A 17028-nucleotide genomic window follows, 5' to 3' on the forward strand; every position below is an offset into this window, starting at 1 on the left:
GGATCAGCAAGTCCAACGTGCGCAAAGGATTCCACCCGCAAATCCATCGGGAAACCGATATATATGTGTGGTCGTTCGGGTTCCGTTTATCATTTTGTAATTCTTCCACAGCACTGCTGCACTTGATATATTTTATGTTTTAAACTTTTTCAATTTTTAATTTTTAAAATAAATCATTCCAAAACTTATTTTCAAAATCGAAACATCTGAACCTTTTAGTTACACCAGCCAAACTGATATGAAAAAAATAATAATGTCACACCGGTCTTATTGGTGTGACAGTGGTATTTGGCTACGCCGCTCTCACGGGCGTGGCAAGATAAGATTGTCATGCTCGCTATAGGTGATGTGTCAGCATTGTTTTGACCACGTTAGACTAGCGTGGACAAAAGGTTTAGATTTTTAAAGTTTTGGAAGGGTTTATTTATAAAATTAAAAATTAAAAAGTTAAAAAAAAAAATTCGCTGCACTTCGCTCTCCGCGAGCGATTAATCTGGTCGCACAACAACCCGAAACGTGATCTCGCGGGTTCGGTTTCGGTTGAGCTGTGGTGACGCTGCCTGAGCTATGTAAATAAACTCTTTTAATTTAGTTCCATATGATGAAAAAAATATATAGGGAAGCTCTTCCCCCGGTGATTTCTAAAAAATAAAGATTTCGTGGCTCAAAAAGGACAGGCGCAGAGCGCAACTGTCGCCGCCTTCCACAACTGAAGCGAAGCTGACACTTTGCAGCATGTATTATATTATTAAAACAGCTTTGAAAGGAGACACCATATTTATTGTGGAGGCTAGAAATTCCCACATTGATCGGAGAAAAAGAAAAAAAGAAAAAAAGAGTCTAGGTAGAAATACAATTTAAAAATAGCTAAAATTCGGAATTAAAAATAAGCAATATTGAAATAAGTTTCCATATAAGAACCTAATACGAGATTAATCAAAATTCGAGATAAAAATAAAATAAAAACCAAAAATAGAAAAGAAAATGAGAGTCCAAATAGGAATAAAATTTAAAAATAGCTGAAATTCGGAATTAAAAATAAGGAATATTGAAAGAAGTTTCCATATAAGAATCCAATACGAGATTAATCAAAATTAGAAATAAAAGTAAAATCAAATCAAAAATTATAAAAGAAAAGGATAGTCCAAGTAGGAATATAATTTAAAAATAGCTCAGAATTAAAAATAAGGAATATTGAAATAAGTTTCCATATAAAAACCCAATACGAGATTAATCAAAATTCGAAATAAAAATAAAATTAAATCAAAAATTATAAAAGAAAAGGATATTCCAAGTAGGAATATAATTTTAAATATCTGAAATTTGGAATTAAAAATAAGGTATATTGAAAGAAGAGTTCATATAAGAACCCAATACGAGATTAATTAAAATTCGAAATAAAAAAATAATATCCGAAATTAGAAAAAAAAATAAATAAAAGAAGAGTTCAAGTAGGAATACAATTTAAAATTAGCTGAAATTCGAAATTAAAAATAAGCAATATTAAAAGAAGAATTCATATAAGAACCCAATACTAGATTAATTAAAATTTAGAATAAAAAATAAAATAATATCCAAAATTAGAAAAACTAAAAGAGAGTTCAAGTAGGAATACAATTTTGAAACAACTAAAATTGAAAATAAAAAATAAAAATATTAAAAGAACACAATACGGTATTAATTACAATTTGAAAAAAATTAAATTCTGAAATTAGAAAAAGAAAAATAAGATTTCAATTAGGAATACAATTTATAAATAACTAAAATTTGTGATAAAAATAAAGACTATTGAAAGAAAAGACCATCAAAAACACATGACGAGATAACTTAAGTAACAGGCCTATAAAGAAGTAGAGTGGTGGCGGTTGATACGACATATAAAAACTGTTAATAAAACAACAAATAGAATCCTAATGACGATTAAAAGGAGGGACAATAGGCAGGCCGTGAAGCAAACGAGCAACACGATTGCCAGGACTTCTAGAAAGTAAAAAAAATAAACCCCATTGATAATCATATTCGGTTTTTAAAATTTCAATGATAATAAAAAGGAGAAGCAGCGGACGGGCGTATAGGAGTATAGTTGTAGAGTCGCCGACGGTTGACGGGACTTCTAGAAAATAACAAATGAATTCCAACGATAGTTATGTTCGATTTTTAGAATCACAATGATAATAAAGAGTATGGCGACGGACGGGCCGTAGAGGAGCACAGTGGCATCGTTTAACGGGACTTCTAAAAATTATAAAAAATAAAACCCAACAAGACAATAAACTCTAAAAACTATAAGCTCCAATATTTATATGTTTGGAACTTCTAAAAAGTAAAAAAATGATAATCATGTTCAATTTTAAAATCTTAATGACAATAAAGAAGGAGGCAACGGGCGAGCTGTAGAGGAGTACAATGGCAAAGCCACTGATGGTTTGGTGGGACTTCTAGAAAGCAAAAATGAACCCAAACGATAATTATGTTCGAATTTTAAAATCTCAATGACAATAGAGAGAAGAGACAGTGGACAGGTCGTAGAGGAGTATAATGGCAACGTTTGACGGGACATCTAGAAATTATAAAAACGAAACCCAACATGACAATAAACTCAAAAAGCTATAAGATCCAATTTTTAAAGGTTCCAAGGAGAATGAATAGAAATAATAGTAGATCGAGCAAGCAAATAAAGAAAATGATGGCATAAGGGATATCAACAGGTGTGACTTTTAAAAACTATATAATTAGAAACACGGGGATGATAAGGTTTGGTCTTTCAAGGTTTTAAGACAATGAGATGGCTATTTAATAAATTTTAAGTAAAATCATACTTAAAAACTATATGATTTTATTTAGGTGTTAGCCGCGCAATTGCGCGGGCCACCCAGCTAGTTTTTGTGATTCGTCCGCGTGTTTGTCCGGCGCGTCGATCTCGGTTCAGAGCAAACCGAGCTGCCCGGGTTCGGGTCGAGGCGACGTCGCGACGATGGCTTAGAATTAGCTCACGCACGCAGCTGCCGCTTGGCCATTATGCGCGCGCTGACACGATGCCTTTTGACCCAGAGGTTGGTAGCTGAGGGGACGATAGCACGATGCAGTCATTTCGGTTTCGGTTCGGATCATCGGATTATTGGACGGGACTGCCCGAGCTAGGGCCTAAGAACTAAAATTGTCTGAAAAGGACTTGCGCTGACGGCATCGGCCCAGCACTCCAGCTCACAAAGTCACAATTGTGCGTTCAGTCACGTTGGAAAACCGACGAGTGCTCGGTTTCGGGTTCGGTTCAAGGAGGGGTGACATGTTTAAGCAGAGTGAGTACTTTCGCTCCACTATCACTACGTTGTTTATTGCTGTTATCTTCTCCAGCTGCACGCGTCCATGTGACGACGAATCCTTAAAATCACTGCTACAACCCGCGAGCTGCTCGGTTTCGGTTTCGGGGTCGTTGCTGCTCCTTATAAATACATTCAGCTCCCAGCCATTCTCCAATCTCACCCTGAAACCTCCATTTCCCTCGACATACTACACCTTCGATCTCTGAGGCCTGCCGCCGCGACGCTGGAGATATGGAGCTCATGGCGGTCATCATCAGGATCTTGGCCCTGATCCCAGACGCATACCGCAACGCGGAGAAGCTCCCGGTGGCGCTGATAACGGGCGGCGCCGTCGAGGCCGTCGCGGCGATCTTCCTCGCCTTCTTCAAGGCGCCCGGTGGCTTGTTTGAGCACCACGGCAAGGCGCCCTTCTACCTCTACTACGGCATTCTCGGATTCGTGGCGGTATTCGGGTTCGCGGAGGCGACGGCCGGATTCTGCGTTTCCGGCGACCTCGCCGAGCGGCGCGCCGTCGGCAAGACGTTCCTGTGGGTGTCCATCCTGCCTCTCGTCTTGGTCGCTGCGTTTGGAGGCTTCGTCTTCATGAGATAGCTGCACCCTCTGTTTTCTTAGATAAACTCTGCTTTCTAGGTGTCAATATCTGTTTTCCCTGTTGTATGAGTATGTCTGTATGTGCTAATCTCTTGCTGCTATGTTGTATTCATCATGTTTCATCATGCCTTGTTTATGGTATTTAGGTTTTTATATACGATGTAGTTACTCCCATGTTTGTGTGAATATGAGTGTTTTTTCCCCTTCTGTTTCCATTTTTTCTCTCTGTTTTCGCCAATATTTTGTTTCTCCCTCTCAAAGTAATGGCAAAGGCTGAGCGCCTGAGTGACCAACTATTCAATTGAAGGAACGACCACTTTCTGGCCTGCAAGCTCATGTAAATTTCAAAGCATAATACAGAAACCGAACTTTATCAAGTCCCAGATAGGCTTCAAGAAGTTATATTAAAAGATTGTCGCAGAAGCTGCCAAGCAAAATATTCAGTTTGGCAGTTCCATTTTCCAGAGCAAAGGCACCTCCTTTCATCTCAAGTTCAGAAAGCAAAGCCAGCCCAAGCAAAAGAGCACCCAGAAGCAGGTCGATGTATATAAGAGGGCCATAGAAAGAAATTCTAATCTTTTTTTTTGAAGGGAGAAAAAAAATATAATCTTAATACAACTATGTAATCTATTGATTGGGAAATAATTTGAAGTTTCAAAAAACATACTACAGCTGCGATTTTAGTATTTCTTATTCAGAAGAGAAAAAAAAACATCAAATTGAAGAAAACTCAAACTTAAAACGTCTGTCAATTAAAATGGCCAATGCCATTTGCCAGGTACAACAGGATCCTGCCATGTCTTTACTGTTCGAAAAAGACGATCTGATTTAGATTTAGTATGTTACTAGCCGTAGAAGTATCAGTACCGGCAAAAATAACCGAGTTGTTCGGTTCCGGGTTCGGGTTGCGCCATGCATGGCTGCGTGGATTTGTTATTCAGATTATCTTTCTCCTAGTTGTCAATCTGGAGAAAGCGCACACATGCTGAAACGTTGGTGCATTTCTCCATGGTGGGCCCTCTTCCAACAGTGGATCCCTTTGCGCGTCTCTCTTGCTTTCAGAGAAACCTAGTGGCTCGGTTTCGGGTTCGGGTTGGGTTCAGCTCTTGGATTACTTTACACAGGAGCACTAGGAATTACAGATGCTTTCAGCATATGTCTGTATCAATCGGGCCACTTTTGCGTGCTTTGAGACAGGATGACCTTGGTGTCGTTGAGATGAAAGTGCTAATTTATAATTAATGGACCAGTAAGTCCAACGTGTACAGAGGATTCCACCCGAAAATCCGTCCGGAAACCGATAGAGTATATGCGTGCCGTTCGGGTTTATCATTTTGTATTTCTTCCGCTTGCGCGCGTTGGCACTGCACTGCTCACTACGCTCTCGGCGAGTGATTACTCTGGTCGCGCGACAACCCGTAACGCGATCTCGCGGTCGCGGGTTCGGTTTCGGTTGAGCTGTGGTGTGGCACAGGTCATCGTGGATCGCTGCAACTTTGCTTGAAAAATGAAAAACATGTTCGTCCGCGATTTTCTGTTCGAGAGATGCAACATAGTCTGAGCGATCGGGTTCGGTTTTTGTGCTCAGCTTTCACCATGAAGTCACCAGGCTCACTGCGTCTGCCTCCTCGCACCATTCGGCATTCGCCGAGTTGAAAACCACAAACTAAGGCGTTCCCCTGATGATACAGCACGCGAGTCGGCGTTCTTTGCCGACCCGGCGAGATACAGCACGCGAGCTGCGCACGCACAGACATACGGTACAGACACTGTCCTCACTCCCGCACGCGATTGCCGGCGCCCGCATCGACGTCGACAAGATGCTCACTCATCCCGTGCCGGCGTCTTGCAAGTCGCGGCGGCGGCGCTCTGCCTCGGCTTACGGCCCAAATTCTGCCTGTAGGCCCGATTTTGAGTTGTCAAGTGAGCCCAACGACTTGGAGGCAGTCGGCCCAAGCATTTGAAAGCCCACAAACATCTGCTGCGAGTGCTCACCTTCCGTGTAGCTTCCTAGTAGTTCCTACACTACCAAACTACTCCATCTGTCCGAAAAAAAAAAAGCAAACCGTGGGTTCTCGTACCAACGTTTGACTGTCCGTCTTATATGAAATTTTTTTATAATTAATATTTTCATTGTTGTTAGATGATAAAACATGATTAATACTTTATACGTGACTTATCTTTTTAATTTTTTTAAATAAGACAGACGGTCAAACGTTAGACACGAAAACCAGGGTTTGTCTTTTTTTTTTTTTTTCCGACGGAGGGAGTACCGCATTATTTATATCCCTCACAAAAATTAAAAAGGACTACCCGCATTTTATATTGCTCATCTGCCCTCCTCGAATACCTCCCATATTATTCCCATCTCTACCTTTTGCTTACCACTGACCCCAAATCTCTTGCTTCTCTTCCGCCGGATCTGATGGAGGAGGTGGAAGTCGGTTTGCTGGAGGGAGGGATCGGGTGGCTAGCGGAGACCATCCTGGAGAACCTGGACGCCGACAAGCTGGATGACTGGATTCGCCAGGTTGGGCTCGCCGATGTCACGAAGAAGCTCAGGTCTGAGATCGAGAGGGTGGAGGTGGTGGTGGCTGAAGTGAAGGGGAGGGCGATCGGGAACAGGTCGCTCGCCCGATCTCTCGGTCGTCTCAGGGAGCTGTTCTACGACGCCGACGACGCCGTCGACGAGCTCGACTACTACAGGCTTCAGCAGCAGGTTGAAGGAGGTAAAACTTGTAAATGCAAGATGCATCCATGGTGTTCTATATGTAGCATTGGCACACGTTGATTTCCAGATTCGCTTTTGGTTTAGGTTCAGATGCATGTCAGGGCGCACCTGAAAGCGTGGATGGGCATGGAGGAGGAGCAGAGCAGACAGAGAGAGCGTGGGTAAACGCTGGTGAAGGTGAATTAGCCAGCGGCAGCGCTGGCACAAGACGGTCTGGGGTATGGCAATACTTTGAGATCGTGGAAGAGAAAAACGGAAAGCCTGCGAAAGCCAAGTGTGTCGACTGTCACACGGTGGTCAAGTGCGGCTCCGACAATGGGACTTCGGTTTTGCACAATCACCGCAACAGTGGCAAATGTAAAAGGAAACGTGGAGCAACTGGTCAACCGCCAAACCTTCCAAGGTAGTACTAACCTTCTCTTTTTTAACATAAAAAGCAATCAATCAATTACTTCTCTAAAACGAAGATCATTTCTTCTAATACAAAAAAAATGCGCTCCTTGCCTATTGCCAATGTTCTTCTTGTAGTGCCAGCGAGGGTGCAGTAAACGGTAACTCTTCTACAACTAGTAATTCCGTCGGCAGAAAAAGGATGAGAACCGACGCATCAACAGACCACGTGGCGGCTAATTCGCACCCTTGGAACAAGACTGAGCTTTCCAACACGATCCAACAAATGACTCATCGGTTACAAGAGGCCATGAACGAGGTTATGAGGCTAAGCGGGTCTGCAGGTTCAAATCAGAGTCGTCAGAGTACACCTCCGGCCACAAATGCAACTACATCATCTTATCTTCTTGAGCCCAAAGTTTATGGGAGGGATGCAGAGATGGAATCCATAAAAAATATGATCATGGGAAATAAATCCAATGGTATAACCATCCTGCCAATTGTAGGCATCGGAGGGATAGGGAAAACCACTCTGTCCCAACGTATCTACAATGATCCGGAAATTGGAAATCAGTTCGAGATCAAGATATGGGTCCATGTATCTGATAAATTTGATGTGGTTAGGATCACAAGGGAGATTTTAGAGTGCGTCTCCCACCAGAGTTATCAAGGAATAAGCAACTTTAACATGCTTCAGCAGGATCTTGAGAAACACATGAAATCTAAGAAGTTCCTGGTTGTTTTGGATGATGTTTGGGATGTCACTACAGAAGACTGTTGGAACAAACTACTGTGTCCTCTCAGAGATTATGTGAATGCATCACAAGAAGTAACAGGTAATATCATCATTGTGACAACTCGAATACAGAATGTCTCCAAAAGGTGTGGAACGGTAAGATCAATAAATTTAAAAGCTCTGCAAGATGGTGATTTATCACAACTATTTAAAGCATATGCTTTTGGTAATAATAACCCTGATAGTTATACAAGTTTACAGGTTCTTGAGAAGCAAATAGTCAGGGAGCTAAATGGCAACCCGTTGGCAGTAAAAACTGTGGGCCGCCTATTAAGTAGGAATCTTACCTTAGGTCATTGGAACAGCATTATAGAGCACAAAGAATGGCAATCCCTGCGATATACTGATGGCATCATGCATGCCTTGAAGTCGAGTTATGATCATCTGCCTAGACACCTACAAAAATGTTTCTCTTATTGCTCTCTTTTCCCCAAGGGTTATTCTTTAAGTGAAGCACAACTGATACAAATATGGATAGCTCAAGGGTTTGTGGAAAAATCCTGTGAGAAGTTGGAGCAGAAAGGATGGGAATATCTAGCTGAATTGGTGAACTCTGGTTTCTTCCAGCAAGTTGGAAGTAAAAGGTCTTCCTCAAAAGATATTGTTCTGAGTGATCTTATGCATGATTTAGCACGAATGGTTTCAAAAACTGAATGTGCAACTATAGATGGCTTAGAGTGTAAAAAGTTAGCGCCTAATATACGTCATTTGTCAATTGTAACTGGTTCTGCATACTTCAAGGATCAATATGGAAACATATCTCGTAACGAGGAATTTGAGAAAAGGTTGTTGAAAGTAACGTCAAGCAGTAAGTTGAGGACATTGGTATTAATTGGCCAATATGACCATCATTTTTTTAAATCCTTTCAAGATACTTTCAAGGTGGCTCATCATTTGCGACTGCTGCAGATCACTTCAACATTTGCTGATTTTGATTGTTTTCTTTCCAGTTTGGTTAGTTCATTAAATTGTACACATCTCCGGTATCTGCGAGTTGAGAACGAAGAGTCCCAGGGAGCTTTGCCCCAGGATCTGAGCGAGTGCTACCAACTTCAAGTACTAGATGTTGGCTCATGTGGAACTCTCGATATACCTAATGGCATAATAAGTAATCTTGTCAACTTGAGGCATCTTGTTGGAGAAGTGGTAGTGTTATCTCGAAATGCTAGAATTGGTAATAAGACCTCACTGCAAGAACTGTCAGATTTCAAGGTACATAATTCTATTGGCATTGAGATATCACAACTTCAATCCATGAATCAGCTTGTACAGCTCAGTCTGTCCCAACTGGAACGTGTTACAACTAGAGTCGAGGCTTATGGTGCAAGCCTAAGAGATAAACAAAACTTAGAAAAGCTACATTTGTCCTGGAGGGATGCAAAGGATGGATATGACAGTGACATGAGCTACGAAAATGAAAATGACAGATACATGAGCTACAAGAATGAAAGTCACAGTGACAAGAGCTCTGGACCTTGTATGGACATGGAAACTCGAAGGGAGAGACCGCCAATGGGTGATACCAATAGATCCCCAATTCTGAAACCTTTTACAGACATAGCAAGTGAGGTGCTTGATGGTCTTGAACCACATCACAGCCTCAAGCATCTACGTATATCTGGGTATAATGGAGCTACCTCCCCAACTTGGCTTCCTTCTTCACTTACCTGTCTTCAAACACTTCGTCTAGAAAAATGTGGAACATGGCAAAGACTCCCTTTGGAAAGGCTACCGTTACTTATAAAGCTTGTGTTGATCAAAATGAGGAATGCAACAGAAGTCTCAATTCCTTCACTGGAGGAGCTTGTGTTAATTGAATTGCCAAGCTTGAGCACATGCTCCTGCTCTTCCATCAGGAACTTGAACTCCAGTTTGAAGGTTCTGAAAATTAAGAACCTTCCTGCACTGGAGGTATTTCCGTTGTTTGAGAACTGCCAGAAATTTGACATCGAGCGGACATCATGGTTGTCCCATCTTAGAAAACTTACCATCTATAATTGTCCTCTTTTGTGTGTGCACAATCCTCTTCCGCCTTCATCTATTTCCAGATTATCGATCGGTAAAGTTTCAACACTTCCAACGATGGAGGGGTCAGGCAGTGGAACACTAATAATTGGACTGGGCCCCGATGATCTTATTGATTTTTTCAATAAGAATTCTGATCAGCTGAAAATATTGGATGACAAAGTTCTGTCATTCCATAACCTGAGGTTATTAACTGGATTGACAATATATAATTTTCAAAATCTTGCAACTATTTCACTCGAAAGTTTAAGGCAACTCGTCTGTTTGAAGAGTTTGAAATTACATAACTGCCCAGAATTTCTCTCTTCAAATGTTCCATCAGAGCTTGCCTGCGAATATATGTCAGCAACAAATCACAACGCCCTCCCATCTCTCAAACGTCTCCATATTGAGGATTGTGGAATAACAGGGAAGTGGCTGTATCTGATGTTGCAACACACACAGGCCCTACACGAAGTGAGTTTACATGAATGTGAGCAGATAACGGGGCTATCGATAGGAGAGGAAGAAAACAGTGAACAAAATCTTATGTCAGCTTCGGAGGCTCCGTCCTTACAATATCCAGGTCGAGACAAACTTCTGCGCCTTTCGTTAAATCTTATATCATCTCTGAAGAAGGTATCTATTAGAGGTTGCTCTAATTTAACATTTTACTGGAGCAACAAAGGTCTCGCTGGATTTACCTCCCTTGAGGAGCTAGACATTGTGGTATGCCCTGAGCTGCTCTCATCCTTCGCGCATAACGATGGAAATGATGAACAGACAAACCGAAGATGGCTCCTCCCGCAATCACTCAGAGAATTTCAGATTGGATATGTTGGTTCCCTAAAAACGCTGCAGCCCTGCTTTCCAGGGAACCTCACCCACCTGAAAAAACTAGTAGTATGGAGCAACGAAAGTTTAACATCTCTGCAGCTTCATTCCTGCACAGCACTCCAAGAGTTGATAATTCAAAACTGTGAGTCACTTGATTCGCTAGAAGGCTTGCAATCTCTCGGCAACCTCAAGTTTCTGCGGGCACACAATTGCCTCAGTGGTTATGGAGAATATGGAAGTTGTATCCTTCCGCAATCACTTGAGGAACTTCACATCAGCGAGTATTCTCAAGAAATGCTGCAGCCCTGCTTTCCAGATAACCTCACTAGCCTGAAAATACTGAAAGTAGAGGAAAACCAAAGTTTAACATCTCTGCAGCTCCATTCCTGCACAGCACTCCAAGAGTTGATAATTAAACGGTGTGGGTCACTTAATTCACTACAAGGCTTGCAATTGCTCAGCAACCTCAGGTTGCTGGAGGCACACAGATGCCTCAGCGGTCATGGAGAAGATGGAAGGTGTATCCTTCCACGATCACTTGAGGAACTTTACGTCAGTGACTATTCTCAAGAAACTCTGCAGCTCTGCTTCCAGATGAATCTCACCTGCTTAAAAAATTTAGAGGTATCAGACACTTCATGTTTAAAATGTCTAGAGTTGCAATCATGCACTGCACTCGAACATTTGAAGATTAAAGGTTGTGCATCACTTGCTACATTAGAGGGCTTGCAATTCCTCCACGCCCTCAAGCATTTGGAAGTATTCAGATGGCCCAGCTTGCCTCCATATTTGGAGAGTTTGTCAAGACAGGGCTATGAACTATGCCCACGACTGGAAAGGCTCAAGATCGATGGCCCCTCGTTCCTTACCACATCCTTCTGCAAGCACCTCACCTCACTCCATCACCTAGAGCTTTACGAGTGCGTAATGGAATTGGGAAGACTAACAGATGAGCAAGAGAGAGCGTTTCAGCTCCTCACGTCCCTACAAGAGCTTCGGTTTGGGTTTTGCTACAATCTCATAGATCTTCCTGCAGGGCTCCACACCCTTCCCTCCCTCAAGAGGTTGGAGATCTTCTTTTGCAAGAGCATCGAGAGGCTGCCAGAGAAGGGCCTCCCACCTTCGTTGGAAGAGCTGGATATCTTCTTTTGCAGTGACGAGCTAGCTCAACAGTGTAAAACACTAGCAAGCAAGCTGAAGGTCATAATTAATGGGGGATATGTGAACTGATTACTCGGTGGTATAGGCTCGTTCAGGCGTTCAATCTACTGTACATACCATTGCTGCTGCAATGACTACCTTCAGAACCATTACATAATACAAGGACCATATGATGGCTAGGTCAGCTATAGCTAGCTTTGGCTCACCTGACAAAAAAAAAGTGTGGAGACCCACACGGCCTCCATATTCAACTAGAGATAGGAGGTGGGTCGGATCCATGTATTATGTAATAGAGTAGAGCTCGGTTGCCATCATGTTGCCTTGTATTCTGTAACGCCCGCTTTTCGCGAGACGTTAAAAACTAAGTTAATAAAATCCTAACTGCGAAAATTATGTTCTTTGAGTGTGAGTCTAAGTTGTGCCATGGATCTCAATTCAAATCCACCCTAGTTCCCTCTCGTCGAAATCGAAATCCGCCACCTCAAAATTCCTAAGCCAAAATCGAGTTCCGAAATTCAATCTCCTCCTTTGAACTCATCGCCAAATACATATCCACCTTTCCGAATATACCAAATTCCCACCTTGAAATCCCTTCCTTGACACCTCTCCCTGTTTTCCTGAGTCCAAGTATCAAATTCGAAATCCAAATCCAAACACCAAATCCTTCTCAAATTCTCTCCAAATCAAATCTTCCAGAAAAAGTCTATTTTGCCTCCCTCGGGTGTCGTGGGCCGTTTTCTCCTCGGCCCATCTCCTCTCGGCCGCTTTCCCCTCCCCCGCACTTGTGTCGCACACGCTGAGCGAGAGAGAGCGTCTTTCTCTCTGTTGACGCCGATTTTGGCTCGTTTCCTAAATATAATTTGTTAAATTATAAACCAATGTATTATCTCAAATATAGTGCGTAAAAATATATATAACAATAAATAAGAATTTTATTGGCAATAAACAATAGAGATAACCGGGTGAATTAATTTAATTAAATAGCGGCCACAAAATAGGTGGCCATGAAATAAAATAAGACCCACTTATGTTGGACTAAAATAATTTTCGACACAAAATAGAAATATGTATGTGCGTTCCATATAAGTAGTGTGAACAAATATTTTTCACACGCTTTTCATCAGACCGACGAACGCTAATACTTAGCTTTCTCGTCGTGTCCACCTATGAAATTTGTGCTATGATAAAGGGTACCGTATAAATATATTGAGACTACGATTATTCGCTAAGTAAATACCTGGCTTAAAACATATGGCCGAGAAATGGGATTTTCCCACTGATCCAAAATAGTCGCGTCCGAAATATTTTCAGAAAGGGTGTACGCACCATATAAAAATAGTTTCAGACTACAGTCATACAAAAAAGATTAAAATGTAAGCCAAAGTATATGTTCATCCGGCTACCTGTATCCACCAATCACATAAAAGAAAATTAATCATCCACCAATCACATAAAAGGAAATTAATAAAAGGAAATTAATCATCCACCAATCACATAAAAGGAAATTAATCATCCACCTACCTGTATCCTACTGTTAGAATGGCCTCCTTACACCAGAGAATGGGCATTGCCAGATTCTGAGACACTGTCCTTTGAGCTCCCTGAATCTGAACCAGCAAGATAAATCAAATAAGACACAACGCAAAAACTTCCGTTTATCAAGAAGTTGGGTGTTCAAATTATAAAGTGACAGTTCGATCGTACCACTGGATGATGAGGACCCACTGCTCGCGACCTCAGTATCCTTCTCAATCTCCACTGATTGGTAAGTTGCTGTTGGCATTTCATCCCCAGTATGTACATACTCATCCAACTGCTCGGCCTGTGTAGTGATCTTGTCAGGATCCTTGCTCTCCTGTAATCAACAAAACACATTAACCATTATGTTTACAAAACACATTAACCATTATAAGAGCTCATTTCACACATAAGCTAATAGCAACCAAGAACAAAGCATATGCTGCTTACTATTGCCATTGCCACATCACCGGTGTCCACCATCGTAGCGGTACTGCCATTCACCAGCACATCACTATCATTAGCCACGGAAGCATCAATGACATCGGCATTTTCACCATTCACAATAGCAGCCCGTCGACTCTAGTTGAGCGCCTTCTTGAAGTTGTTGACGAATCGATCAAGCTCCCACTGTGTCTCGACATCCATCTCATCAATATCCAGCTCGATCTCACCCCCAACCAGCTCTGGATTGCCGTTCCTCTTTCGCACAATCTGCAACACATTATGCATCTTCTCCTCCGGCAAGCTCTCCAACCCAACCCTCAACAAGTTCTTCTCCTCCAGGGTAATCTCCCACTTGATGACGGTGTGGTAGTCGTGGAGCCCGAGGCTTTCGACCTCCACGGGGGCGTTGAACCAGATGCTCCGCTTGTCCTTCCCGCAGCGTCGCCAGGATCTGGTCGCACCGCTTCCGCATCGCCGGAAAAGGAAGTTTATCTGCGAAAAAAGGATGGTTTTGTATTCTACCGAAAACAAATCAACCATCATAAGAGGCGACGAACTGTATTTTACCCCCCAACCCTACGGCGAGGTTCGGCTTCCCCGTGGTGAGATCCGCCGTTGAAACAGATGCCCCGCCCACTTGCCGTTCCGCAGCTTCGGCGGGATCCCGGCCGCACCGCTTCCGCATCGCCGCCTTGAGCTCCGGCGGCGGCGGGGGAGGTGAGGCGACCCATGGGTAGCGCTTCGGCTTGACTCTGCTGCTGCGACACTGACGAGGCGATGTGTCATGTGGGAGATGAGGGCGCGGACAAGGCCGAGGCCCAACTCGCCTGCGACGTACTCTGCGAGGCCCATAAGTATTCGTTTGGACTGGCAGTCCATTACGGACAAGAAGGCCGACGGCGCGCGCGATACACATCTTTGTCTTCCCCGCCTTAGAATAAGTCCACCTGAACTCCCTTAAACATACATAACAAATCTAATCCAGATTCCTTAATCGCAGTAGTAGATATCTTAAACCCTCGACTGTTTAAACCGATGCAAAATGACTCTCTTCGGTGGTTTTGAGAATGGCTCTTGCTGATGTGGCTCGTTGTGAGTCTGCACGTAGGGGCTCACGTTATCCTTTTATTCCCTTCTTCCTCTTTCCTCAAACAACCCCTCCCCGGTTTTGCGCGAGATGGTTTTGCTATCTCGCGCGCACGGCCTCTCCACGCGCATGCATGAATGTGTATGCTCTTTTTCTTTTTTTTATTTTTTCTCCATCTTAATTAATTTTGGGATATATTAAAAGTATCAAAATTTCTATTAAAACTTAATTTAAAACTTTTACTCCAAAATTTAAAACTTTTAACTCAAAATTTAAAATTTTGAACTTCAAAATTCAAAATTTTCAATTCCAAACTTTTAAACTTTGAACTATTTTTTTAAAAAAATAATGCTAATTACGATAATTAATAATAATTACCGTAAGTAGCAGCGCAGAGGCGTTGTGCGCAATGGGTGTGGGGGGAGGGGGGTGCGCCCACTGTGCAAGTTAAACAGTTGATTCGCACGCGCCCATTAGAGCAAGTCTAATCTTAGGCTATAAGCTAATTATAAGCTTATATAGAGGAGAGAGAATTAAAAATGAAATAGGTTGGCTCTCATGCAAGAGCTAGCTATTCACATATTTCAAGATAAATATATTGAATACGCAGGTGATAGATAAAGAGAGGAGAAAAAATAAAGATAACATTATAGCTCATTTATATACATGTTAACTCAAATATAAGTTATATTCTTGAGATTTGCTACCATCTAGCACTTGGTACCCCAAGGTACCAGTACCACCAGGTACTAAAACAAATCTGGCCATCCAATATTTAGGGGTAGGATTGGGCATGAGTAAGAAATCTCTTCCAATACTGAATCAATCTCGTTCTTGTGTTCTCGTCAAAAAAGAAAAAAAAAACCTCATGCTTGGATGCCGCTGCTGCATTCTTCCTTGCCGCCGGCCGCTGGTGCCGGCGCCTGGTCCGACGACTCGCCATCGCTGCCGTGGTGCCTGTTCCGACAACTCCACGACCACCTCGCTGCCTCGGCCACCTCGACGTCATGGCCGGCAATGCCCCTAACGCCACCGCCGCCGCATAGCTTGGTGTCTGATCTCTCCACGACCACCTCATATGGTGTCTCATCCCGCCGCTCGCAATGGCTACGCCTAGACCAGACCTCGCAGAGTCGCGGGCCACACATGCCGCACGCCGCCGCGGACCCCGCAGCCCGTGCCGTCGACGCTGGGATTGGATCTCGCAGCACGTCGCCGTCAAACGCTGGCCCTGCAACGCACCCGCATGCCACCCCGAACCCTTGAACCCCGCAGCTCGCCGCCGCCACTATCAACGCCGGCCCTGAACCTCGTCGTCCGCTAATGCTGCCGTCAACAATGGCCTCACCGCCCACCCTAGAGTCCTTACATGCGAAAAGTCTATACTACCCTTCCACCTCACTTCAAAAGACGGTACCACCATATGGGCTAAAATGGTACCGCACGGTACCGAGAAATCTCAACCGTTTGATTTGTCCCAATTGATGGCTAGGATTTAGTACCGCCTCCCTCAGATGGACAGGAGTAAATCTCTATATTCTTATAATTGAATCTAGTATTAAACTTGACCCACCAACTCCCCCTCAGCAACCCTTGTCCAGCCGGTTCAGCGTGCTCGGGTACTCAACGTGGGTGAGGCATGACGACAAGTTCAGCAATGCACTCGAGCAGTCGGAGCTGACACTTTTAGGGCCTGTTTGGCACAGCTACAACTTTAGCTCTATCTCTCCTGGAGCTGGAGCTCAGCCAAACAGTTTCAGCTCCACCTAAAATTAGAGCGGAGCTGGGTGGACTCTCTCACAAAATAAACTAGTGAGTTGGAGCTGGATTTAGGTTGCTCTACAACTCCACAACAGACCGACTCCTTAAGCTAAAATTAGCAGTTGTAGCTCTATTAAAAACGCGAATATTAAGGAATGATCTAATATCAAATAATTAGAAGGGGTGAGGTTTCGAATCCAGATTATCTAGCCTACCACCTTATATAGCTAGTCGGAAGACCCATGGATGTTTCTCTTGTAGCTCTATTAAACAAGCCCTTAGCAGCATCTTGTGATTCATCCGTGTGTTTCTCCGGCGCGTCGCTTTCTGTTTAGAGAAAACCGAATAGCTCGGGTTCGGATTCGGTTCGAGGCGAGGGAAG

General features: G+C 43.2%; 2 protein-coding genes and 1 pseudogene across 3 annotated transcripts; 2 read left to right on the forward strand and 1 right to left on the reverse strand.

Annotated features, from left to right (window-relative positions):
• The first annotated feature begins 3547 nt into the window (after positions 1–3547).
• Positions 3548–3966, forward strand: LOC127769697 (uncharacterized). The gene has a single exon (XM_052295314.1). The coding sequence runs from the start codon at positions 3555–3557 to the stop codon at positions 3912–3914; it is 360 nt and encodes a 119-aa protein (XP_052151274.1). The 5' UTR covers positions 3548–3554; the 3' UTR covers positions 3915–3966.
• A 2272-nt stretch (positions 3967–6238) lies between these two features.
• On the forward strand, positions 6239–12356 carry LOC127771307 (uncharacterized). 2 transcript variants are annotated; one of them, XM_052297189.1, is made up of 4 exons: positions 6239–6643; positions 6730–7048; positions 7174–7927; positions 8033–12356. In XM_052297189.1, exons 1-4 carry the CDS (start codon positions 6340–6342, stop codon positions 11900–11902), a joined length of 5247 nt encoding a protein of 1748 aa, XP_052153149.1. In that variant the 5' UTR covers positions 6239–6339; the 3' UTR covers positions 11903–12356. The 2 variants fall into 2 exon arrangements, with proteins under 2 accessions (XP_052153149.1, XP_052153148.1); XM_052297188.1 differs by having other exon boundaries at positions 7174–12356.
• A 343-nt stretch (positions 12357–12699) lies between these two features.
• LOC127771312 (transcription factor GTE7-like) lies at positions 12700–14584 on the reverse strand (annotated as a pseudogene).
• Positions 14585–17028: the final 2444 nt, after the last annotated feature.

Source organism: Oryza glaberrima, chromosome 4 (genome assembly GCF_000147395.1).
Source record: "Oryza glaberrima chromosome 4, OglaRS2, whole genome shotgun sequence".
Taxonomy (NCBI): domain Eukaryota; kingdom Viridiplantae; phylum Streptophyta; class Magnoliopsida; order Poales; family Poaceae; genus Oryza; species Oryza glaberrima.